General features: G+C 47.7%; 1 protein-coding gene across 2 annotated transcripts in view; it reads left to right on the forward strand.

Moving 5' to 3' along the window:
- The window catches only part of LOC137426737 (transmembrane protein 87A), a 55,079-nt gene that overhangs the window by 16,601 nt on the left and 13,528 nt on the right, over positions 1-24,950 (forward strand). For both annotated transcript variants that reach the window (XM_078779074.1, XM_078779075.1), the window contains exons 6-11: positions 21,224-21,265; positions 21,387-21,482; positions 21,870-21,963; positions 22,321-22,385; positions 22,513-22,696; positions 24,485-24,584. In XM_078779074.1, coding sequence (XP_078635200.1) covers positions 21,224-21,265; positions 21,387-21,482; positions 21,870-21,963; positions 22,321-22,385; positions 22,513-22,696; positions 24,485-24,584 — 581 coding nt within the window. The remainder of the gene's footprint in view (positions 1-21,223; positions 21,266-21,386; positions 21,483-21,869; positions 21,964-22,320; positions 22,386-22,512; positions 22,697-24,484; positions 24,585-24,950) is intronic.

The raw sequence follows: 24,950 nt of genomic DNA on the forward strand, positions 1-24,950 counted from the left end.
AGGATCAGAAGACACAGCAATTCTAGCTTACCTATGCAGTCTTATTTAAACCCCAGGACAACATAAAAGACAGACGACAATCAGACTTACATGGGGGATGATGATAGGGATGAATGGCACGAATGGCTGGAAGGAGAGGAAGGTTCGGGTGGGACTGCAGAACGGCCGGGCCGGGAGCGAGCAGCCGCCGACTCTCCACAGCAATCGGTTCCCGCGTAGCAGCGGGTCGAAGCTGCGTGTCACAGGGGGGCTGGACTACGGAGGTCTCACTTGCGGTGGTCCCAAAGCTGTGGTTTGTTCACTCAACGCTGCTGCTCCTCCTCCACTGGACTCAACAGCAACTTCGCTGCTCCTCCTCCACTGGGCTCAACTCCACTCTCGGTGGACTGCTCTTCCTCCACTGGGCTCAACTCCACTCTCGGTGGACTCTTACGCACTTCTCTCTGTGGGGGCTTCGCGTGACGGGTTATATAGGGCCACACCCTGGAACCTTCGCGAACCTCCCCGATCGTTCTCTCTCCGCCCTCTCAAGCCAAACCCCTCGTGCTTGGTTGGTTGGTCGGGGCTGGCTCACTCCTCCCTCCCATGACGCGATGGAGACACGCCTTTCTTCTCAGAGTTGGAGCACATGGTGAATGGCGGCAAATGCAGTTGGTAATGCAGTTGGCAAGGGAGGTTTTTGGGAATGAAAGGGAATCTATCCTATTTCAATTCGGTGCAATGCAGAGTCAATTAATGGGAGACACAGCCTTATACTGACATAGAATAAAGAGATAACTATCGAAGGAAGCCTATTATTTGCTACGTGCATGCGATGGACTAGCTACGGTGCACTCATTTCAATTAACAGCCAATTAGAGGGGAAATGTACATAGGGAATTTTAATACTAAATTTACGAAGTGAAGGTTCTAAGAACCGTAACTATATATATATATATATATATATATATATACATATATATATATATATATATATATATATATATATATATATATATATATATATATGTATATATATATATGTATATATATATATATATATATATATATATGTATATATATATATATATATATATATATATATATATATATATATATATATATATATATGTATATATATATATGTATATATATATATGTATATATATATATATATGTATATATATATATGTATATATATATATATATATATATATGTATATATATATATGTCGGATTGGGACTTAGGACTTGGGACTCAGAAGGACTCAGAAGAAAGGAGCAACGGATATATTTATTGGAACTCGAGTACTCAAGCTTGAGGACAGCAAAGTTGCATTGAAACTCACAAGGAATGACCAACAGTACAACAAGATGCTCTGAAATAATTCAATTAACATTGCTTTATATAAAGGAAAGTCAGGGGTGGAGTTAGCTCACAAGACACAGAGACAGAATGGGCTCATTGGGTCCCCCACCATAGTCCCATCCTGTTGTTCAGTTAATTAAAGGAAGTTCATCCAAGGCCAGTCATGGGTTAGCTTCTGATAAGGAGATGGTCAGCATTATGTGACAACATGTTTACAACTTTCTGTATAGCAGCTGGCTTGGGAAAGTACAAAGGGGAGTGGACACTCGTAAAACTGTCAACTTGCAAGATAATGGCAAAATCAGGAAAAAGGCAAAGAGAGATAAGAGTTGCCTCCAAGGCCTGGAAAGGGGAACTAGAGATTGTGCCCACGCAGGCCAGAGCACACAGGCAGAGGACTCCTTATTAGGATATTACACATCCTCAATGCAGTAGAAAGAACTCAGTATCATAAAAGAGTACAGTAGCAAGTCAAAACAAAACATATAATTGGTTATACTTGGTAATTGGTAAAGCAGCAAGGATATACAAAGGGGGAGGGGCATTACAGCTCCCTACATACCGCCCTTTTGGATCTAAGATACAAAGTTATCTACGAGCCAATCAAAGGCCTTTATTTCAAACAAAAACAGAAAAATCATTCAACATATCACGCGAAGGCAGCCCCGTAAGAATGTCCCGTACCAAAGCACCACACAAACTCAGTAGGATGATTCGCGTCTGTATGTGAGTATGCAATGTAAGGCCGTAAAAGCAGAGTGATCAAATGGCACACAAAATCCACCAAAAGAGGTGGGAGAGAGAGAGTGTAACTAAACGTAACGTACCACACGAATGCAGCCCAGTGAGCATGTCCCGTACCCAGTACCGCACAACGAACCCAGCAGGCTGATCCGCGGGTGTGTGGGTGCAAGTGGGTGTAAGTGGATGTATGATGTAAGTCGGGTGTAGATGGGTGTATGAGGTGAGACCGTAGAGACATGAAGATCGAATAGCGCGCCAAATCCACAACGAAGACCTCTGGTTCCACCGGGGTCCACACCCAGGAAGATCTCCGACCCACCCTTGGTCCACAGAGGTGCAGCCGGACTCCTCCCCAACTGGAGCTCGCCCAGGCTTCCCCAAGTGAAATCCTTGTCGATCTTCAGCGCTCAATCGATATTCATGTTCATGAGGTCTCTTACGTGCTGGTGATCTGGGGAAGACACAACATCGTCAGTATCAGGTGGCTCAAACCTATGGCCATGAAATAAAGCATAACGATCCAAAGGTGGGAGAGAAACTTCCTTTGGGTCAAAGTCGAGATCGTCCGAGGCGATGCTGCTTGCTTCGCTGTTATTCAAGGGCGAATCTCCAAAACAATCAGATTCGGAACTCAGAGTATTTTCACGATCGAGTTCCTCTCCATCCGGGCTTGGGTTCACAGCTGGGTCCAAATCCCGAACTGGGTCAGTGGCGTTTGACTCACTGTGGGCTTGTGAGACATAAAGGTGAGCTCGTGAAACATGGAGAGGCAGAGCCTGCATTGAAACATAAACATCAGCCGGGGACCCTCGCAAGTGGCCCACATCATCATTGGTAACATCATCAGTAACATTATTTTCAGGTGGCGTAGGCCTGCGGAGTGGACGGCCCATAGTCATAGCCACGGCATGGCATATCGTGAAGAAACGAGAGGAATCCTTCAGGAAATCGTCGATTTCTTCTTCCGACGTGTCGGGGCCCAGTTTAAACGGCCTCCTGGTAGCCTGAAATGCTTCGAGGTCCGCATAAGTGTACTCGACGTCATTATCGGTAATATCAACAATGGAAGAACAATCTTCGGAAGCGGAGATCTCATTGTCGCGGCCCAGTGGCTCGTCCGGGTCGTCGTTCCAGGATCCGCGGTCTGCAGTCACGTCGACGGCCAGTGTGTCCTCTGGACCCACGGTCAGCTTTTCAAGCATCACCATGGCCCTTTCTGTTGTCGTCTTCAGTGTCCATCCTGTGGAAAACTTCCTCACACACGCAAGGACTAAAGCCTTGATTATTACACAACAAACCACGATTCCAAGGACTATTGCCAAGGTGGTTAGTACCCACTTTACAATTGTGCCTGTCCACCCCTTGAACCAGTCGGTAAGCCACTGGTGGGAGGCTTCCCGATCCAATCGATCCCTTGTCAATGAGTGAGCGCTTTCCCTTAACGTTATAATAGCAGCACTGACACCCTGTGAGGGGTCAGGAATAAAAGTGCAACATTTACCCTCAATTATCCCACATACCCCTCCTCGTTCTGCCAATAGCATATCTAATGCAACCCTATTTTGCATAACCATTGTACGCAGATGGACAACTGTGTCCAACATTTCGTCGTGTGCTGTAGCGGTGGCGTTGGCCACAGTTTCTAAGATTAACGCAATTTTGTCAATGCGGTAACTGTTCATGACCGTCCCAGCCCATGGGAAGAAGAAGCTAACGGCTTTCTCCCAATCAGCGCCGTGTAAAGTAGTGGTGTCGTCGTCGTGCCAATAGGTGCTTCGTTGTGTCCTTATGAGTGCGGTGGTATTATGCAAGTGCTGTCGCATTTCCATCTCTGGGAAAACTGATCCTAAATAGCAAATTCCTCCCCAATTATCAGGTAAATACGGGTAAGCTTTATTCCCGCATACAAACATGGTCCCGTGCGGGGCCACTAAATGGGTGGTCATGCAAGTGAGAAGACCTGGGATAGTGTTTGTCCCGTTTTCCCCTTTCCATGCCAACTGGAGGTGTGTGAGGTTATGCAAGGGCGAGCTTGTAACGTTCACTAGGAGCGTGTGTTTCCCTTTTCTCGGGTCCGCGGGAAGGGTATCTCTACACACGGATTTGCCTACCATTACTTGGCCCTTTCCTTCTAAGCAGAGGGCCCCCCATGCCGGCTTGACCCAAACCGGCGCCGGACGTTCCTCAAAGTGTCGGGACAGGATGGGAGGGGAGTACTGGAAAACTCGTTTACACACGGTTTCATCAGAACCTTGGCTTGTCAGAGTTGTACTAATGCATTTGGTATCTAGTGGCTTCGAGCACAAATCATTGAGTGATAGGGGTAACACTACCATTGGTATGCCTGCTGTGCTGGTGCGGGGAAGGTGCATACACATCCAACACTGTGTCCTATTCTGTACTGTGGCCATATGCCGTGCGACCTTCCAGTATGTGTTCTCCTCTGGCTTCCTTCTTACTTCCTGGGCAGGAGGGGGTTTAATGACGTAGGCGGCACAACTAGGCCGGAATTGGTGTTGGGTCTCTCCCCTCTTTTTGTTCCTTCTAATCAGCGTGCGCGGGGGCCATATTCCACATTCAAGTATTATCGTGGTGTGTGGGCCGACGAGGGCATGCGACAGTAGGAGAGTAGTATTGTCGATGCCCGTGCCCCATTGATATCCTGCGGCGGCGTGACTATTCACGGTCCCAGTAAACCTTCCATTTTCCACCTGTCTAACTTTAGTTAAGACTATGCGTGGGGTTGTCATGCGTGCCTGTGGTGTCCCATTGTGTACCACCATGGCTTCCATCCATCTTACAGATAACCACTTGAAATGTGTCTCCAACTCACAGCAATGTACTACTATCCCCTGTCCCCGGGGAGCCGTTATGTATTTGACGGAGTAAAGTTTAAATAACGTGTAGTTGTCGTGTCCTGGGTATTTGGGGAGATCCTCTCTCAGTGGGTTAAACTGCAGAAGCCTATCCTTGGCAGGGTTTGTTAGGCAGCTGCCCAGAATTCCCATCATCATGACCGTCATCGCCGCCCTTAGGAGACTGTGGTGCCCTAGACGGTGCATTGTCTTCAGCGGTGTGAGGTGTGGTGTCTGCAGCAATGTGAGGTGCGGTGTCTTGTGTGGCTTGTGGTGCGGGGAAGGACAACTTACAATGGGTGGCGTGGATCCACGAAGGTTTACCCTCGCAGAAGACTGCCGTCGGTGTGACCAGTAGCACCTGGAATGGTCCCTTCCACCGTGGCTCCAAAGCAGCCTTGCGGGTGAAGTGCTTCACGAGCACCCAGTCGCCGGCCTGAAAGTTGTGGATGGCGTGGCCTATTGGTTCAGGCAGCGCCTCTCGTACTCGAGCATGGATGCTGCGTGCCACATTCGACAAGCCTATGCAAAATCTCAAAAGCATGTCATCCATTACTGGCAAAGCAAGGGTGGACATGTCTGTTGGTGCTGAAACGGGCAAGCTCATAGGTCGTCCCATTAATATTTCGTGGGGGGAAAGGCCCGTAGTGCGACCCGGGGTGGAACGAATGCTCATCAATGCAAGCGGAAGAGCCTCTGGCCACCTCAAGCCTGTGTCTGCGCAAAGTTTCGCTAGTTTATTCTTTAAAGTCTTGTTCGTTCGTTCCACAAGTCCTGAGGACTGTGGGTGGTAGACGCAATGGAAGGATTGTTTAACGCCCAACGCCTTCAGGATGCCCTTAACCACCTGCGCCGTGAAATGGCCTCCTTGATCTGACGAAATTATCTGGGGAATGCCAAATCTGCACATAAAATCCCGCACGAGGCGCTTCACTACTGTCGGAGCATCGGATTTGACGCATGGGTATGCTTCGACCCATTTGGTGAACGTATCTACGATTACCAACACATAGCGAAACGACAAGCTTGGTTCCAATTCTGTAAAATCGAACTCAATAGTTGCGAACGGCCCACTAGGCGGGGGTCGTCCCCCATCATGTGCATGTCTCGGCGGCGCCCCTCTATTGTGTTGCTGGCAGACCACACACGATCGGCACACTTCGGATACAATCCGTGACAGTCCTGGCGCTGCCCAAGTGTAGTCTATCTGTCCCATCACCCCCCTCTGGCACACATGACCATTCTGATGAGCCATGCGTGCCAGCCAAGGCAGTAAAGCCTGGGGTGCTATAGGTTTTTCATCAAGGGTCCACATTTCCCCTGGCCCAGGGCGTATCGCTCCTCGTTTGAGCCAGACCTCGTGTTCGGCCGTCGGTGCAGCATTTTGCAAATTTATGATATCGTCCTTAGTTGGTGTGGCGGGTGGTCCCGCAGTCGGTATGTCAGCAATCTGTGCGGCTGTCTTCTGTGCTCGTGTCACCATCGGCATGTTGCGTTCTATCTGTTGGTTGGCGGCCTTTCCTGCCGCCTCGTCCGCCCTTGCGTTGCCCCGGGCAACGTCAGTGTCCGCCCTTTGGTGGCCACGACACTTAATTACCGCGATAGCGCGGGGAAGTAAAATGCTTCGGAGGAGCCCTTCTACCAGCGCGCCGTTCTTTATCACTGAACCGGCAGATGTGAGAAAACCTCTCATCTTCCAGATGGCTCCTTTATCGTGGACTACGCCGTGAGCGTAGGCCGAATCTGTGTAAATGTTGACGGCAAGGCCTTCCGCCAAGCTGCACGCTCTGGTCAAGGCGCACAGCTCCGCCTGCTGTGCGGAAAATGTAGGTGGAAGACGCCCGCTCTCTACCGTTTCGCTATCCGAGCACACGGCGTACCCGGACAACAGAGACCCGTCCCATGCGCGCCTAGCTGATCCATCGACATAATATATACAGTCGGGGTATTCTAAGGGATTGTCCTTTAAATCCGATCGCACTGTGGAGACTAGCTGCACAACGTCGGAGCACACATGAGGTTCGCCCTCCTCAGGAGTGGGCATCAGTGAGGCTGGGTTGAGCGTCGTGCAACGTTCGATCGTGATGTTGGCTGCAGTGATCAGTGCGGATTCGTATTGCATTAATCTAGTGTTAGACAAATGCTGTGTGCTTCGCTGTAACAACAGCGAAGTGACGCAATGCGGTACTCGTAGCGTTACTGGGTGTCCCATAACAATGTCCGCTGTTCTTTCTACTGCGTACCTGGCCGCTGCCACGGCTTGCAAGCACACCGGAAACCCTTGTTCGACCGGGTCTAACTTTTTACTAAAGTAGGCCACCGGCCGCTCCTTATCCCCATGGGTCTGTGTCAAAACTGACTGGGCGAAACCTCCCACGGCGTGAGTGTAAAGGGTAAATGGTTTCGCATAATCCGGGAGTCCTAATGACGGTGCCGTAACCAGCGCCTGTTTCAGCCCGTCAAAACATCGCCTCAATTCATCCGTCCATATCAATAGGTCCGGGGCATTTGATTTGGTCGCCTCGTACAGTGGTTTAGCCAGCAGCGCAAAATCAAGTATCCAAGTGCGGCAATATCCCGTCATACCTAGGAAGCGCAGCATTTGTCGTTGCCAGCGAGGGCGAGGCAGCTCCATGATAGCGGTCACCCGTCCAGCATCCAATTCTCGTTTTCCATGCGAAATGGCGTGTCCCAAGTAAGTTACAACCTGCCGCACAAACTGAAGTTTTGGTCTGCCTACTTTGTGGCCTTTGGCCGCCAAGGCCTTTAATAGGGCCAAAGAATCCATTTCGCACGCCTCCTTTGAAGGGGAGCAAATCAACAAATCGTCAACGTATTGCAGCAACACTGACCCTCCCTTCAATTCCACATCCGCCAGGTCGCGGTGCAGCGCCCGGGAAAACAGAGTGGGGCTATCTGAAAACCCTTGAGGTAGTACTGTCCAAGTATACTGGCGCCCCCTATGGGTGAAAGCGAATAAGTATTGTGACTCAGGCGCGATGGGCACAGAGAAAAACGCAGAACAAAGGTCGATGACCGTGAAGTATGTTGCGTCCGGTGGAATTGACATCATGAGGGTTTCTCCGTTTGGAACTAGTGGGTGTATGCCCTGTATCACCTTGTTCACCTCCCTTAAATCCTGTACAAACCTCCATTTGTCCTTTGACGGCTTTTTAACTGGCAAAATTGGTGTATTACATGGGCTGTTAGTTTCCACGATAATCTTCTGTTCCACTAGGGATTGAATCACTGGTGCTATGCCTACGTCGGCCTCAGGTCGTAGCTTATACTGTTTTACATTTGGCAAGCGCATCCCCGGCTGCACTGCTATCACTAGAGGTTCAGCGTCTCGCATCCGTCCAACCTCACCGTCGCTTTTGGGCCATAAATTGTCTGGCACCTCCGCTAGGAGGTAATCTGACTCACCCGGGTCCGTCAGCACTGCCCTCATGGCATAGGTGCCCTTAGGAGGCAACTCTGTTGCTTCGAACGTTCCATCCCTCCGTTGTGTCTTGAAGTCAATTGAGAACCCTTCGCCATTTTGGAGCCGTTTCAAAGTCCAACGGCCCTTCTTACTCCGATAACCTTGTAGGGGAACTTCACGTAACCTCCCTACCATCCAACCTACACTTTCCGGCGGCCACCCCTTGGCAGTAGTGAGGGTAACATGGGCGGCCGCTCCTTCGGGGTATCGGGTCAATGCACGCTGACTCGAGGTTAGGACTGCCTCGATTCCTATTCCCTCGCGGCCGATCCACATCCGTGACAAGTGTAGAGGCGTGCGCTCGCCCAGCTTTTCCTTAACCTTTTCTCGATAATTCTCGTCGTCGCCCGTTGCATCATAGTACGCAGTGCAATGGGGTGGACTATCCTTTAAGGTTTTTATCGAAATTTCGTGCAGTTGTAGCCAATCTCGCAGAACTGCGTTGTCCAAACACACATTATCTATGATATGCGTCCAGGTAGCCAGAGCCCCTTCATCCATGCGCCACCAATACACGGTGGGGCCGGGCCGAGACAATGCCGTCATTACCAAGTCGCGTTTAGATTCCGCGACGTCTACGAAAACTCCCTCCTCGGTACATGAGATCTGACAGCCCAAACGGCACAATAAATCCCGTCCCAGCAAATTCGTCGGGGCGGTAGTGGTCATCAAAAATGCATGTTTAGCCTCCAGCGGGCCGCATGTTACTCGCACTTCCTCCGAAATAGGAAGCGCTTGGGGTAAACCCGAAACACCCAGTATTTGAACGTTCCTGGCCGTAGGGCGCAAAGAGGGCAATTGCCCCTTGTTAATTGTGCTGCGAGTCGCGCCCGTATCTACGAGAAATTCTAATTGTCTTCCCTCCACGTCCAACATCATGGTTGGTTCCTCTGCCGGTGTCATGGTCAAGAGAGGACACTCCTTGGGCGACTCGCCAGCGTCCCGTCAATAGGCCCCTCTATTGTATTGGGGCTGAAACCCCTTACGAGCCTTTGGGCAATCACGTATCCAGTGTCCCATCTGCTTGCAATAATGGCACGGTTCCTGCGGAACCGGTGGTGCGGAGGGCATAGGTCGTCCCTCTACAGCGCCCCTTCCGCCCTGCCGGCGTTCTGGCGGCCCCCAATGTGACTGGTTCACTGGTTGCCACTGCGGCGGACCCCGAGGCGGGGCCCAGTTCCCCCTTGGTCCGTTCTGCATCCCACTATTGGGGGGTGGTCCGGGGTTTTGGAGAAGGGGTCTTGGTGGATACCAATTTTGGGGAGGGGGCCCTTGCACAGTCCAAGTTTGAGGGTTTTGAGGAGGAGGGGGAAGAGGGGGTGGTATTGTCCATTGTTGTTTCACCTCGTTCATATTAATTAGTCCAAAATCTTCCTCAGTACAACCGTCGCAGTTCTCATTTTCGTTGTGGATCCACTCTCCGTTGGGGAATTGGCCCTTATAGAAAAGAGGATAACAACTCCTCCTATGTTCCTCTGGACCTCGAACAGGTCCCCACTTCTGGCACTGTTCGTGTATGTAGTTCTGACTCTGATCCCCCTTTTTATTCTGATTAAATTGAGCCCGTTTCTCTTGGACAAACATTTGCAATATTTCCTCCTTAATATCCTTCTTCTCCTCTAGGGAGGAGCCCGGGCATTGTTCCAGTTTGTCGCATAATTCGTTGGTTGTCATTCCCTTCCAGCCGAAGAGGACGGTCTGTACCTGTTTCTTTAACACCGGCCGAAGCCCCTCGATTAGATATTGATTTACCAATGGTTGGGGTAGCCCTCCCAGCTGCATCGGACCCAGTCCTCCCCAGCGCGCAATGGCCTTTTCCAACCTTTCTCGGTACTCTCCAATTGGTTCTCCTGCCTTTTGTTTTATGGCCCCGATCTTTCCCCAATCCGGACCTCCTGCTGGCAACAGCGCCTGCTCAATAGAATCTAGCAGCAGGACCTTTAGAGCATCCCATTGCGCTTGTGTTAACGGGGGGTTTGCACCAGCCCTTGGGTCTGCCACCGGCCAGTGTGCTCTTTGTCTAGCCCTTTCCCATACCTTGGGTGGGAGCACGGACACTCCCATATGGGTTATGTCTCGATAGTCGCACTCGCCATCCAAAACCCAATTCGACATGGTCGGCACTATCTGCCGTGGATCCTCAATAAGCAAATGTTGAATCCTTGCCCGCATTACAGTTAAAGAGGATTCTTTCCATGGTACTCTTTCCCGAACCCCATGACCTGCTGCGTCAACCCCGATAACTTGTACAGGGCACAATGTTTTCCTTTCCTCTATTTCCTGACATTCCGAGGGGGTAGTTTGTGAGGTCCTTTTCCCCTTACAACCTACCAGTGAGGGGTATAACCCATCCGGTCCTATCGGTGGCGGGAACCCTGCGATGTCGGTCCCGTCATCTATTCCGTTAGCCCCGAGTTGTGCAAACGGCCTTCCCTGGCTCGGGTGGTTCTGGGGTATCTGGGGCGCGATGGTAGCGGGGTTATAGGGAGGTGGTAGCGGGGGCGCAGAAAGGATAGGTGGTGCCTGAAACCCCGGGACAGAGCTTAGGACTGGGGCTGGGGAGGGTAGATTGGTCACTGCCTCCCCTCTCGCGGGGTCTGGGTTTTCAACGAGCGGCATCAGTCGCGCGTTGGCCTGCCTCTCTATTTCCTTAAGCGCTTCATCCTGCTCTTTATTCGCCTGTTTCCTCAGACCCTTGAGTTTTGTTACCTCACCGGCCAAGCTGGCCTGTTTCGACTTTGCGTGTCGCTTCATCGCTTCTTCCTTCCACCAGCCAAAGACTTTCCAATAGTCAGGCGGAAAGTGTTTCGTGGCCTGTTCGAACTTTTCTAATGTCTCATACAATACGTCCAATTTTTCCAGCGCAAAAGACCCTCCTTCGGGCCACGGTTCTCCTAAATCCTTCGTCAATGCAACCCATGACTTCCCTGGTCTCACAGCAGCATAGCCATACCTCTTAAACATAAAAAATGCTGGGGTATGTCTAAGCGGTTCACCTGCCTTTACTGTCTTATTACCCATACTGTTACCCATCCTAGGAAAATTTAGTTTACCGACGTAGCCTTGTACTCGTGAGGATCGCCCGCCTCGCGTTTACAGCCGTCTACCTAACTCTGAGAGGCTCGCAGTCTTGTACTCGTGAGGTTCGCCCGCCTCGCGTGGTACGGCCGCGCTACCTACTCTCCTGAGAGGCTCGCCCGCCTACACAGCCGTCTATCCTACCCTTACTGCACTTTCCTGGCGTCCTACGCCCGTATAATAGTTCTGATCTTACTTAAAATCCCAACGTCTCCCGGGTAGGCCTCGGATCGGGACGCCGCCCTTATCCTTACCCTTACAACCCAGAGATCTATTACCCCTTAACCTCAGGCGCCCAACGTGGGGCACTTCTCCTTACGTAACGTTACCCTAACGAGTCCATAAACAATCAGTTGCTCCAGGACCCAAGCGGTCCGTAATTAAATTTAGGTTCGTGGAACAGGTATGAGCAGGGAACGGAACGTACGGCGACCGAGCAAGAGAGAGTGGGTTACAATTTGGACTGACCCCCGGGCTAAAAAGGAAAAAACAAAAGAAAACCACAGCTCACCTGACCCGGATCAATTGCCAGCTGGTCTCTCACCACTCCCTTGCCTGGGACCGCGTCCCGGACTGCCCAGACTGATCCCACCGCTGCCACCAGTTGTCGGATTGGGACTTAGGACTTGGGACTCAGAAGGACTCAGAAGAAAGGAGCAACGGATATATTTATTGGAACTCGAGTACTCAAGCTTGAGGACAGCAAAGTTGCATTGAAACTCACAAGGAATGACCAACAGTACAACAAGATGCTCTGAAATAATTCAATTAACATTGCTTTATATAAAGGAAAGTCAGGGGTGGAGTTAGCTCACAAGACACAGAGACAGAATGGGCTCATTGGGTCCCCCACCATAGTCCCATCCTGTTGTTCAGTTAATTAAAGGAAGTTCATCCAAGGCCAGTCATGGGTTAGCTTCTGATAAGGAGATGGTCAGCATTATGTGACAACATGTTTACAACTTTCTGTATAGCAGCTGGCTTGGGAAAGTACAAAGGGGAGTGGACACTCGTAAAACTGTCAACTTGCAAGATAATGGCAAAATCAGGAAAAAGGCAAAGAGAGATAAGAGTTGCCTCCAAGGCCTGGAAAGGGGAACTAGAGATTGTGCCCACGCAGGCCAGAGCACACAGGCAGAGGACTCCTTATTAGGATATTACACATCCTCAATGCAGTAGAAAGAACTCAGTATCATAAAAGAGTACAGTAGCAAGTCAAAACAAAACATATAATTGGTTATACTTGGTAATTGGTAAAGCAGCAAGGATATACAAAGGGGGAGGGGCATTACAGCTCCCTACATATATATATATATATATATATATATATATATATATATATATATATATATATATATATTTATATATATATATATTAGGGTGGTCCTCAAATGTACTCCAAAAAATAAAATTGGACTTTTTTCAGGTGCTTGTTGCTAAAATTGTTCCTTATTGTGAAAAAAGGAAATGTGCCACAGATGGTTTCTATACGACTTTATTTACTACTGTCACACATGGGTTGAAAATTACAATGTTTCAGTATCGACACACAAAATTGTTTTTAATAAACTAACACTCAGATGTAATCCCAAATCAGTAAGAATTTATGACAATCATCATAAACACACAGAGTAAGAGTCCTCCAGACCATTGATTCCTCATTAATAAGTTCTGTGGTAAATTATTTCCTCCTTATCTTCTTTGCGTCGGGGAACTGATGGCGATGCCACTCAACAACTTGCAACAGGTACTGGCGCTGCTGTTCATCCTTTGGCAAGACTTGATTGTAGTCCTGTATTAATGCTACACCACGTTCTGCAAAGTCGTTGACAGTGGCAATACCGCACAAGACTTGCTGTGATGACTGAAATGATGGGTCATCGGCCCACTCACCAGGGTCCTTTTCTAGGAAGTCAGTATTGACTTTGAATGCAGTAAAAATTCGCAGTGAGGCAGAAGTAACAAAATCTGCAACAGTCTTGGCAGCGATGGCTTCTTTTGCTGTAAGATCCACATGTACCCGTGGTTGAGGATTCTCTTGGCATTCTTCTTTAAGAGCAGCTACCATCATTCGCTTGACATCAAGCTCAACACTATCGTCAAACAGAGCAAGTCCTGCCAGTTCTTCGCTGAGGTACCACAAGTGATTGGAAAGCTTTTTGCTGGTGGCTTCGGCAATCACTGAATCAGGATAGAAAATGAGTGCTTTTAAGAGAGCTAGGTCTCCAGCGGGAGCACCAATGGCAGATGGAGCGCTGAACCAGGCTTTGGTATACACTGCTCCAACAAATGCTGTAAAACGCTTTATGCCAGTGAGTTCCTTTGGGGTCAGTCGAAACTGATCACGGAACAAGTAGATCTTGATTCCATAAATCACACGGGCCATCCATCTTGCCCGATGCATGGCTCCTGGCTGTATGAACCAGAATCCTCTTGGAGGACGCTCACCAAACAGAATAATAGTCAACTCAAGAAGTTCACGGTAGTCATCTCGTAGTTGGCCCGATTCCAGTTTCTGGATGCAGAATGAAACGACATCTTCTTTGCAACTTAAAAATACACCTGAAACTACAGAGTCTAGGTCATCAGGCATCATTGGCTTAAACTTGCTTTGGTCAATGGAATTCCAGTTTGACTGGAAACGCTTGAAGACGGTTATCTCAGGTCCTTTTGATGGACCAAGAAATGGTTTGAATGCTGCCATTGCTGCCTCTACCACTAGTTCCAGAATGTGATGCCGGCATGCAAAATGTAATAGTGGTCGTCCAAGCTTTTGCTGCAAAATAGTGCATGCACCAAGTGCTGAACCAGTGTTGCTGGCTGTCGTGTCAAAGCTCATACCTGCCACCATGTCTTGCAAATGCCATTCTTCGAGGCATTGCATAACAGCAGCAGCTGTTGCTAGTCCAGTTCCTGCTGGCAGCTTTGGCACACCCAGAAGCTTTCCAGTTCCTTGTGGGTCACTGACAATGACAGGAAGGCGATCAACTTTTTTAGTCCCATCGTCTGGAAGGAATTTGCCATCCCAATGAACCACCAAACTTGTGTTTGGAGCATAGGATGCCTGGATGTCACCTGCAATTGTCTTCCGTTGGATCCGCCTGGATGTCCTGATCGATGTGCGGTTGATGGCCAACTCTGAAGGGTCGTGTCCCAGAGCAGAGGCTGCTGCTGACAAGATGTGAACAGCTGATCGATCGCTAACCTTGGTGCGGTCGAGAGCTGCTTTTAGGTCTGGTGTAACAATACTACTTGCACGCTTTCGGCTCTGCCTCTTTGAAGCAGATAGAACAGCAGAGTCGTCATGATCACTGGCTTCAGCACTGCTGTCTGTTGATGATGCTAGCTCAAGAGTCTCCTCTCGGGCTGCTTGCTTCTCTTTTTCATGCTGCTCTCTTTCAGTCAACACCTTGTCGCGTTGATGTGTCCGCTCCTCTTTTCCTGCTAGCACCTTGTCAACACCAACCATAAAGCCCCGTCGACCTAGCTCCCGTTGTGCCTTAAGGAATTCACGGTCCTCTGGTATTTTGATCAGATCAAGGACATCAACATGAGCAATGTCAAATAAGACACGTAGACCGGTTTGAAACTGCTCTTCTTTCTTTATCTGAGAGACAGATCGCCGGCTCTTTCCTTTCAGGATTTTTTTTTTTTTTTTTTTTTTTTGTATGCAAGATCGAGGCTCGTGAAAGAGCGAACATTAATCACACAGAAAGACAAACCGACACATAAAACATATAACATCGGGAGCGGTAGACAAGATGGGGAGAGAGGGGGAAGGACACAAACACAACATTTGAGAGCAGGGACCGAGAGACATGGAGACATCGAGAGATCTGAGAGAGGGCGAGGGCTTTGGGGGGGGGGGGGGCATGGGAAGGGGGCGGTGGGAGAGGTATAAAACATATGGACACTGCCAGGACTTCCAGGAAAGAAGTTGGAATTTCAAACAGGGTGGATCTGGGGTGAATTAGCGGGGGTAGAAAAGATCAAGGTTTTGGATGGGGGAAGATAAGAGATGGTGGTGAACAGCTGTTTTAAAGACCTGGAGGGAGGAGTGGGATTAAAGGGAGTGAGGGAGTTTGTTCCAGAGGCGGGAGAAAAGAGGAATGAAAGAGTGAAGGTGAGCAGAGAGCCGAGATTTCGGCAGTTTAACCATCAGAGGGTTGCTGGCAGATCTTGTGCGACCTGTAGGAATATTTGGGGGACAGAGCACAGAGAGAGCTGGGGGTGCAAGGCCGGAGAGGAGTCGGTAGAAGACAGAAAGACCACCTACCTGCCTGCGGTGAGTGAGTGAAAGGCCCTCAGAGATAGCTTCATCGCGGGAGATTCCAATAATTCTGAAAGCTTTGGTTTCAACAGCGTGAAGCCGAGCTAGGTGTGAGGCAGGAGCACCGGCCCATAGGGGAGAACAGTCCCAATGAACATCCCAATCTGTATTGGGATGGATCTGTATTGTTCTACTTTTCTCTCTAGTTTTGCAATGATATTCCGCTCATCTGCAGTGGGGATCCGTGCTTTCTCCCAGATGCATATAATGTCTCACGAACAACAGTTGTTGCGGCACTGCTTATGTCCAATTTCTCAGCATGATGTAGCTTAAAGTATCGCTGCAGAATCTCTTGCCAAGATGGGAGCCGAGTTTCTGGTAGTTTTTCAATATGGCAGCCTATCAGCCACACATGGTTCTTTTTTCTGGTTGCTCTTCTTGAAGTACTTGCACTCGCCATCATAACTGAAACAAACCGAAATAATTTCTGTATAGTGCTGATTAGCAGATTAGCAGGGGCCATGTGACAGTGGTAAAAGTTTTCAAAATGAAATGAAATTTTACCCAATTTGTTCTCTCTACAGGTGTAATAAAAAAATGGAAAAGCACTTTAGAGAAGTTAATGTTTACATTTGAGTACCACCCTTATATATATATATATATATATATATATATATATATATATATATATATATATATATATATATATATATATATATATAGATATATATATATATATGTATATATATATATATATATATATATATATATATATATATATATATATATATATATATATATATATATATAGATATATATAGATATATATAGATATATATAGATATATATAGATATATATAGATATATATACAGTGGTACCTCGGCTTACGAGTGCCCCAACGTACGAGTTTTTCGGGATACGAGCCGTCGCTCGGGCGGTTTGTTGCTTTGGGATACGAGCCGAGATCCGATGTACGAGCTCAAAAAATTTATTTTTTTGAATTTTCCGGTTGTGGCTTCCGGTTCCGGTCACGTGGTTATCTTGCCGTGAAAGCATCTCTGCTTGGATATAAAACACGCAATCGTCGAAATACATGAGCGAGGAATCTCCTTGCTCCAGCCGGTGACGTCATCGGCGGGGATCCCCGCCTCCAGAGTGGCTGGTCACGTGACCGCCAAAGCGTGTCGCGCGTGCGGGTATAATGAGCTACACCTGTGGATCACGTGACCACGGAAGCACGCCTCGCTTGAGAGGCATGGCTTTCGGTTTGCGTTTTGCTTTATAAGGCGCGATAAATGGGCTTTTGAGTGTTAGCGGTTCATGGCGTTGACGGTTCATGGCGGTTCATGACGGTTCATGACGGTTCATGGCGTTGACGGTCAAAAACCCATTACATCAATTTTACCAGGCACTGTACAGTAAGTACAGTGGACACCAAATGCACGGTGGAAGGCTAGAAGTAGAAGATCGTCCAAGACAAGTGAGAATAAGCCATACTTTGGAGGAGATGACGTCATTCGCTGGTCCGATAACCAAAGATGTGGTTTAAAAACCAGGTGAGCTAACAATGCAGCAATGAAGGAATTCGGCCAAGGCACCGGCACACAACGACCTACCTACATCGAAAGACTCAATGCCAATGGTGACAGAAGCCAAGACGTCCGGCTTAAACACCGCCGAAAGACCACGGTGTACCAACTTACGATGCAGAACATCTTGCACTTAATATGATGACAACAGGTGCCATCCTCTGACGTACCATTACAGGTACAGGTACAGTACACGTGAGCACAGAGCAAAAGTTCACTGAAACCGAGATTAAGAAAAAAGAAAAAACACCTCGTGGTCCGTGCTCGATATCCGAGTTTCAATCTTTTCAAACACATGATGCTCTCGGTCACGGTATCTCCTGCGAGCTGCTTCTCCTTCAACCACACAAACAACAACTTCTCCATATCTTCATGGATAGAGGTCCGGAGCTTTGAAATAATCGTAACGCCCTTGGCTGGCGTTATAGCCTTTATGGACTCCTTCTGCTTCAAAATCGTACATATCGTAGAAGGAGTACGATCGTACTGCCTCGCCAAGTCGACAACACGCACACCTCACCTGGCATGCTCTTCTCCTCTGCTTAATAAAACCAGTTTATTTCTTTACATTCTCTTGTATTATGTACAGTATATACGAGGTCGTGCTTGTTTATACATTATTTGTTATTTATAAAGTACATTTTTGTTATTTAAAAGCACCTAACAAAAAAAAATTGGTGTTTTTTTTTTGAGGCTGGAACGGATTAATAGCATTTCAATGCATTTGAATGGGAAAATTTGCTTTGACTTACGAGCGATTTGGCTTACGAGCTCCGTCACGGAACGGATTAAACTCGTAAGCCGAGGTACCACTGTATATATATATATATATATATATATATATATATATATATATATATATATATAGATATATATAGATATATATAGATATATATATATATATATATATATATAGATATATAGATATATATATATATATATATATATATATATATATATAGATATATATATATATAGATATTGTTGTTTTTTTTGTTGTTGTAGTGTAAATTGTTGTAAAATATCGCCCTCCTTACTCCAGTGTTGTATAAAGGTCAAAGGGCGTTCCCGTAGCTAGTTCCATAAAGCATACATGAAGGACACCATAATACCCCTGTTCAGTAGTTTATTTCCTTATTATGTGTATTAGGGTAAGGCCTTGTCTTCCATTAAGATGACACTCCATTGCACCAGGTGAAATAAGAGTAGATTCCGTTCACATTCCCTTATAGTCAATTGCCAACTACATCCCCTCCAAGCCTCAATTGCCAACTGCACTGGGCAGTTTGTCAGGTTTGCTACAGCTGTGGGTTGTTGATTTCACCCCAAGACTCAATTAGCCACGAGGTGATCTCGGAGCCGAAGGTGGGAGGAGTCGGCCCAGCGCCGGGAACAAGGCGTGGCCTTGCCAACGCCTCCTCTAAGGGTGAGGTAGGGAGGTCGCGCGACCAACCAGGGCCGAGGTGAGCTCACCGATGGGCGTGTCCTGGACACCAGCGGCTTGATCGCCTGAGGCGCCATAAAGAGCGCGCGCGGAAGCCTTTGATGAGAGACGTGCAAAGAGAGATGCGTCAGAGAGTTGGCAGTACACAAGCAGCGCAAAGCGCAAAGCAGAGAGGAGGGAGAAGGAGTTCTGAGAGCAAGCATTGAGAGAGAGTCCTGAGAGCAAGCAAGAGGAGTACCACGAGCAGTACCAGCAGCTTTAAACTCCACCAAGCAGCGTTGGCTCCACCAGGCAGCTTTAACTCGACCGGCGGAGCTCGTCCCGCGGCAGCTCGCACGACCGCAGCTTGGGCGTTGACGGCGGTGCCGACCGTGGCCGCGGAGGAACGGAGCTGCCGCTCCCGGCCCGACCGTGACCCAGTTCCAGTGGACCTTCCTCTCCCTCCAGCCATCCACCTCCTGCCATTCCTGTCATCATTCCCCGCGTGAGTCTGTCTTTGTTTGTTCTGTCCCTGGGTAATAATTAAGCCTGTATAGTTAAGCTAAGTTTCGCTGTGTCGCCTTGCCTCTTCTGTAAATTATTTTATTATCCTTCCTTCTCCTTGGTTACTTTGATCGTGTAAATAGTAGGAATAAATTTAGTAGCATTTCAAACCTTTTTGTCTTCTTCTTCTTCACATCCGTGTCGCCTTTGTCTTTTCCCTATTGAATACCTGTGGCGCGATTCGGCCAACGTTCGGGAATCGGGTTAGTCGGGGTGACTGTTAGGGCCGCGGTTCCATCCGCTCGGCAAACCAACATCTTATCCGCGGTCCGTAACAATATATATATATATATTTTTTTTTTTATTTTTTTTTTATATATATATATATATATTGTTGCAGATCTCAGAAACGTCGGCTCTCCCCTTATCAAGAGGAGGTTAATCCCCTTGTCCTCTATCTGGCCGACGTGATCCTGGAAGTTATAACGTCCTTCCCGGGCAGCGTTAGGTAGGGTTTTTAGGCCTCGGGATTCGCTACTACCTAAGTACTAACGCTGACCGGAAACGAGGGAATAACTCCCGCCCGAATCACGGATATTCATGGAAACGCCAAGCGGATAGCGATCCGCGATCCGAGCTGTTAACAAGTGACTAGACCCGATTATAGCGGTTCCGAATCGTGCTGCGTTTACCCAATGAAGAAAAGACTAGGACGATCGGATTAAGGAGAAACCAGAAAGAACAAGGCAATTTATTTACAATGTACAAAGAAGAGGAAAAGAAAGAATGTACAAGAAAGAAACAGGAAGGAAAAGTACACAGGGCAGTCTTAAACAGTCTTATTCTATTCCCTGGACACGGGCCCGATCGCTCTCAGATTCGGTCTCGGACTTCAGACTTACGCGGGGATGTAGAGGGTAGGGTGGAAGGTCCGGCGATGGCGTCCAGGCTCCGGTCCGGCACCGGTCCTCAACCCGTACCAGCAGACGAAACCCAGCAGGCAGCTCTCCACGTAGTGTAGCGCGAGCGGACAATTATAATGACGGGGGAAGGTAAGCTGGGCTATTGCGTACCGGCGCTTTGACACGCGCTACCGGTATTACCCGCTCCAAGCGCCCCTTCCCCAATGTCCTTCGGCACGCTGCAGTTCTCGGCAATGCGTGCCGCGCGCTCGCCCGTTGTAAAGCTGGTTGCCACAGCGCGTCTCTCCTTCCCGTGCTCAACTCTCGTACCAGTTCTTTTGCACAACGCGCTCGCCCAGTCAGCCCTCTTGTAAAGCGCAATTCCTTCGTAATCGCAGCAGTCCCCTCTTGGTAAAGCGCATATACTCTCGAGTCCTCTCAACCTTCCCCAGCGAGTCCTGTCGAAGGGCTGTGCGTGCGCGCTTTTATAAACCAAGCCAGCAAACGCTCTCGAAGCCCAAACCACGCCCGGTCAGGCGACCTCACCTCAGCCCTGGTTGGCTGGTGTTGGCTTACCGGCTCCGCCCTGATGGCTGGTTGACGTGGCCGCACCTCCATCCTGGCGCTCCGCCCCCTTTTCGGGCCTCACCTCGTGGCTTTTGGCTGGGTTGAGCGAGCCCAAGGGCAGCGAAGGCTGCTGGCAAAGGAGCGTACCAAATTGGGAGGGCCGATGGGGCACAGACTGGAGAGCGCTTAATGGCGTCGCTTGGAGGGAGGCTGCAAAATGAACAAAAGGGCCTACTCTTATTTGTTTGACGCAACGCAGATGCAACTATTGGGAATGGCCTTATCTAAACACAGACTATGAAATAACTGACGTCCTAAGGTGACCTACGTGTTGCTTGTGGCCTACCTATGGGGTGCTACCTTTAACCTTTAATGATGTTATATTTACAAGTGTGGGTTCTCAAAACCACAACAATATATATATATATAACTTGATTTGCCTGTAATTTTTTTTCTAGGAAAAATCGTCCAATGGGACAATGAAAACGAAGCGAGCAGAGGTAAAACGTTTGCACTGTTATTTCTTGCATCGTTTAAATGCGACACCCTCTGTGCAATTTGATCGACAGTTGTGCAGCAATTCAAGCTCTCTCAAATATGCTATATGATTTTGTTTCTTAGCCGAAGAAAGATATTCCTCAAAACAAGGACAAACAACCAGAGAAGGATAAAGGGGTGGAACAGAAGGCAAAACCTTCTCAAGATGCTCCAATTAAGGTGTGTTCAATTTCTGCTGTAACTTTTCACTCTGGAGCTGAGTGGAGCTGCTTCACTCGTCATTTTGTGATAGATTGGGATTGCAGAAACCTGGGTCGAGAGTCCTGTCATGTAGGACATGCGTGAAACGGGAGACTGCATGGATCTACAGTTGTAGGCGATAGAGGGTTGGGAGATTTGAAAGGGTGAAGTAGGGAGTAGAGTTGGTTTTCTGATGTGGTTGTTGTCGAGATTTTGAATTGCAAACTGGTTTCTTATTTCATAATTGAGCACGAGGAGCCTGTCGTCCACATTGCATTGCCATAGTCTGTTTCCTGCACGGCTTAGTGAGGATTTTTGGTTGTGTTGTCAATTTGTTCTCCTCCCCACATTGACATCCACAACAAGAACCTTGTGACTCGGACATGGCGTGACGGGCCCTTTCTGCTTTTTGTTGAGATTTCATCGCACGACAATCCCACGAGCGACTGGAAACTGCATGGTCAGCATTTTAACCCCTCTCTGGATTGCCTTGTTTATCTATAAACAGTTTGCAGACTTTATAAACACCTTCAGTTGGTGTTTCTCCCCCCCCCCCCCCCCCCTACAAATGTAACCCAAGCATTCATATCAGAATGAGAGTAAACTATTCTCAACACATTTCTGGTATTGGATTTACCATGAATTTTAACCTCCATAATTAGTGTAATTTTTGATTATTTCAAGTCTATTTTTTCCGCATATTATTCGTTTTATGGATCATTCCTTAACCCCTGTGGCGGTGCTTCGTTAGGGTTTTTTAGTTATGGAAACGGTTGATGACAAAACCGAATGGACTGTGTGTATTTACATCATGCAGTGGAGGTGCAACTGAAAAACAAGGTGGTGGGATACATTTCAGCAGCTGAGTGGCCTCTCATGACGGTGAGTGGTAGCAATAGAGCGAGCATTAGTTTCTGGTTTAAAAGTTCCAACCGTTGTTATTTCTGTATTTTGACAGTTCCAAACCACACGGAACTAATTATTTCCTGTGTTTTGCCGTGTCTCATAGTTCTACATGGTGTTGTGCATCTTGTATGTGCTCTTGGGTGTCGTCTGGCTAGTCTGCCTCGCACGTTACTGGAGAGACCTCTTGCGCATACAGTTCTGGATCGGTGCAGTCATCCTACTAGGCATGGTGGAGAAGGCCGTGTTTTATGCAGAGTTCCACAGCATTAACATGACCGGTCTTTCCGGTAGGTGTTTTATATTACTTTGCATCAAAAACCCGCCGGTCCACATGTCTGTTATATGCGACTGTCTTTCTGCTCTCTTTCTTTCTTTTGTTTCTGGCGGAAATGAGATGGCATAATGGGTGCAGTTGTTTGGTTCTATTACTGTACCCTGTGCTGAAGCAATGCGACACCATACCAGTTGAACTTGAAATCCTAATGAATATGATACTGAACTGAGCAGGTGTCCAATATGACATAGTAAATGTGTGACGTCATACACATTGGTTTCTTTTGGGTTTATCGCAGCCTTTAACTGCTTTTTTTGTCGGAATGATGACAGTTTTGTTCATTCTTTATGCGATCCTTGATGCTGAGAAATAGAAGATTGCTTCAAATATCTTTGAGGTCGTATTGAAAATGATGTGGTAAAAAGGAGAGAAGATGCTGGCAGGTCTTGAGAAAATGCGTTTTATCATCAGCATCAGCTGACTTCGTTAAAACCGCTCATCCTCCTGTGCCAGGCCTCGTACCATGCCCATGACTGAGTGCTCTGGCACGGCTCTGCTCTGATGTGGACAGGACACGCCAGCACAGTAGAATAAACATTTGGTATAGACAAGGCATTTTGAAAACGATGAAAACTAGAACAGCACTTGGAGCACAAACTTCCACCAGGCTGAACAGTTTACATTTTGCATCCCACTGATAGGCCGGATCTGGATTCAGACCTGAACCAAAATCGTATCTGCTTGTCCTCGTCACCTAACCAACTCGTCCACCTAGTTTTGTCATAACGCATCCACAACTTTTTCAAATATTGTGCTATATATTGTTTGTGGCCCGATCACCCAATGGTGAAGAATCATGTCATCAAAAATAGGCCTGGTGTTGGCTTAACAGTTATGGCCTTAAGATCTCAGGGTCTTGAGATCGAGAACCTGTCGTGCCATTGAAATAACATCAGGTGGGTTGACTCAGCCTGGCATCCTTCCGAGGTCGGCAAAACGAGCACTGCATCGGTGGCACAGCCGCGCTTCCAGCAATGATGCAACCAGCAGCCGCAACCTGCATACAAAATAATAGATACTTTATCGAAATCAAATTAAATTCTCGTATCCGGATCCAGATCTACACCAACGTCAACTCAATCCATCCTTGTCACGCACCCAACCTGTCCACTGAGTTTTGTCCGAAATCCATAACCTTTTTTTTTTTTTAGATATTTTTGAAACAAACAGGTGTGAACGTCCATCCACCTTAAGTGGTGGAGGTAAAATAAACCTTCAACTTGTTTTTGTAATTCGAAATATTTTGCGAGAAATTTATTTTCGCCCCTCTGTACAATGTCATTGGTTGGGAGCTGATAGGGTTGTCACTTTGGACCTTTTTTGGAATCCCTCCGTGTGAGGAGCCATCGACACACCTTCCTTCGATCTTCAGGCACATAGACTAACATACGTGTGCCAAATCACGACAGACTCAGTAGTACGACCTCAGAACAACTTGGTTTTCCACGCTTGAGAGTATTTTTCCAGACTTCTAAAAAACATATATATATATTTTTTTGGATCTTTGCCACCACATTATGAAGTTAACTACGGTTCTGCCAATCGATGTATATACGAGTCCGGCTTTGCATTGTCTTGTGTCTAGAAATTATGACTTACTTTATCTGCACAAAGACAACATGTATGAATTTAGATAGTTGATCACAATTTTGATGTTTAATATGTGAGGATAGCAGTTTGTTCTTCTAATTGCTGGGCCGAGGTTCTGTCTCTGTTGCTTAAACGTTCCTCGTACTTCCAGTGCACGGGGCAGTCGTGTTTGCGGAGCTTGTCTCTGCCGTCAAGAGGACCCTGGCTCGGTTGTTGGTCATCATTGTCAGCTTGGGATACGGTATTGTAAAGTGAGTAGCATCAGCTGTTTGCTCTGTCATCGTTTGACGTCTTTCGTTTGTGTCTCAAAGGTTTTGCTTTATATTCAAACAAAATTAATTTCAAAAATTGAGAATTGTTTGATGCGATAGTTAATTTGGCCCACCACGCCGTTCTAGATCTACACCATATCAATTCATTGCAACAGTTTATCGACTTTATTCCACTGGGGCTTGGAGAGGGGGCGGTGATGTGGAGGAGAGTGGATGGCCACAGTGGGGCGAGCACAGGCCTCAATGGGGTGTTTCATGCACACACGTTACTTTTTAAATTCCACTTTTTGGGGGTGGGGGGGGGGGGGGGGGGAGATTTTATATATATATATACTCTTTTCCTTC

The sequence above is a fragment of the Myxine glutinosa genome, chromosome 5 (assembly GCF_964187855.1).
Source record: "Myxine glutinosa chromosome 5, kmMyxGlut1.1, whole genome shotgun sequence".
Classification (NCBI taxonomy): domain Eukaryota; kingdom Metazoa; phylum Chordata; class Myxini; order Myxiniformes; family Myxinidae; genus Myxine; species Myxine glutinosa.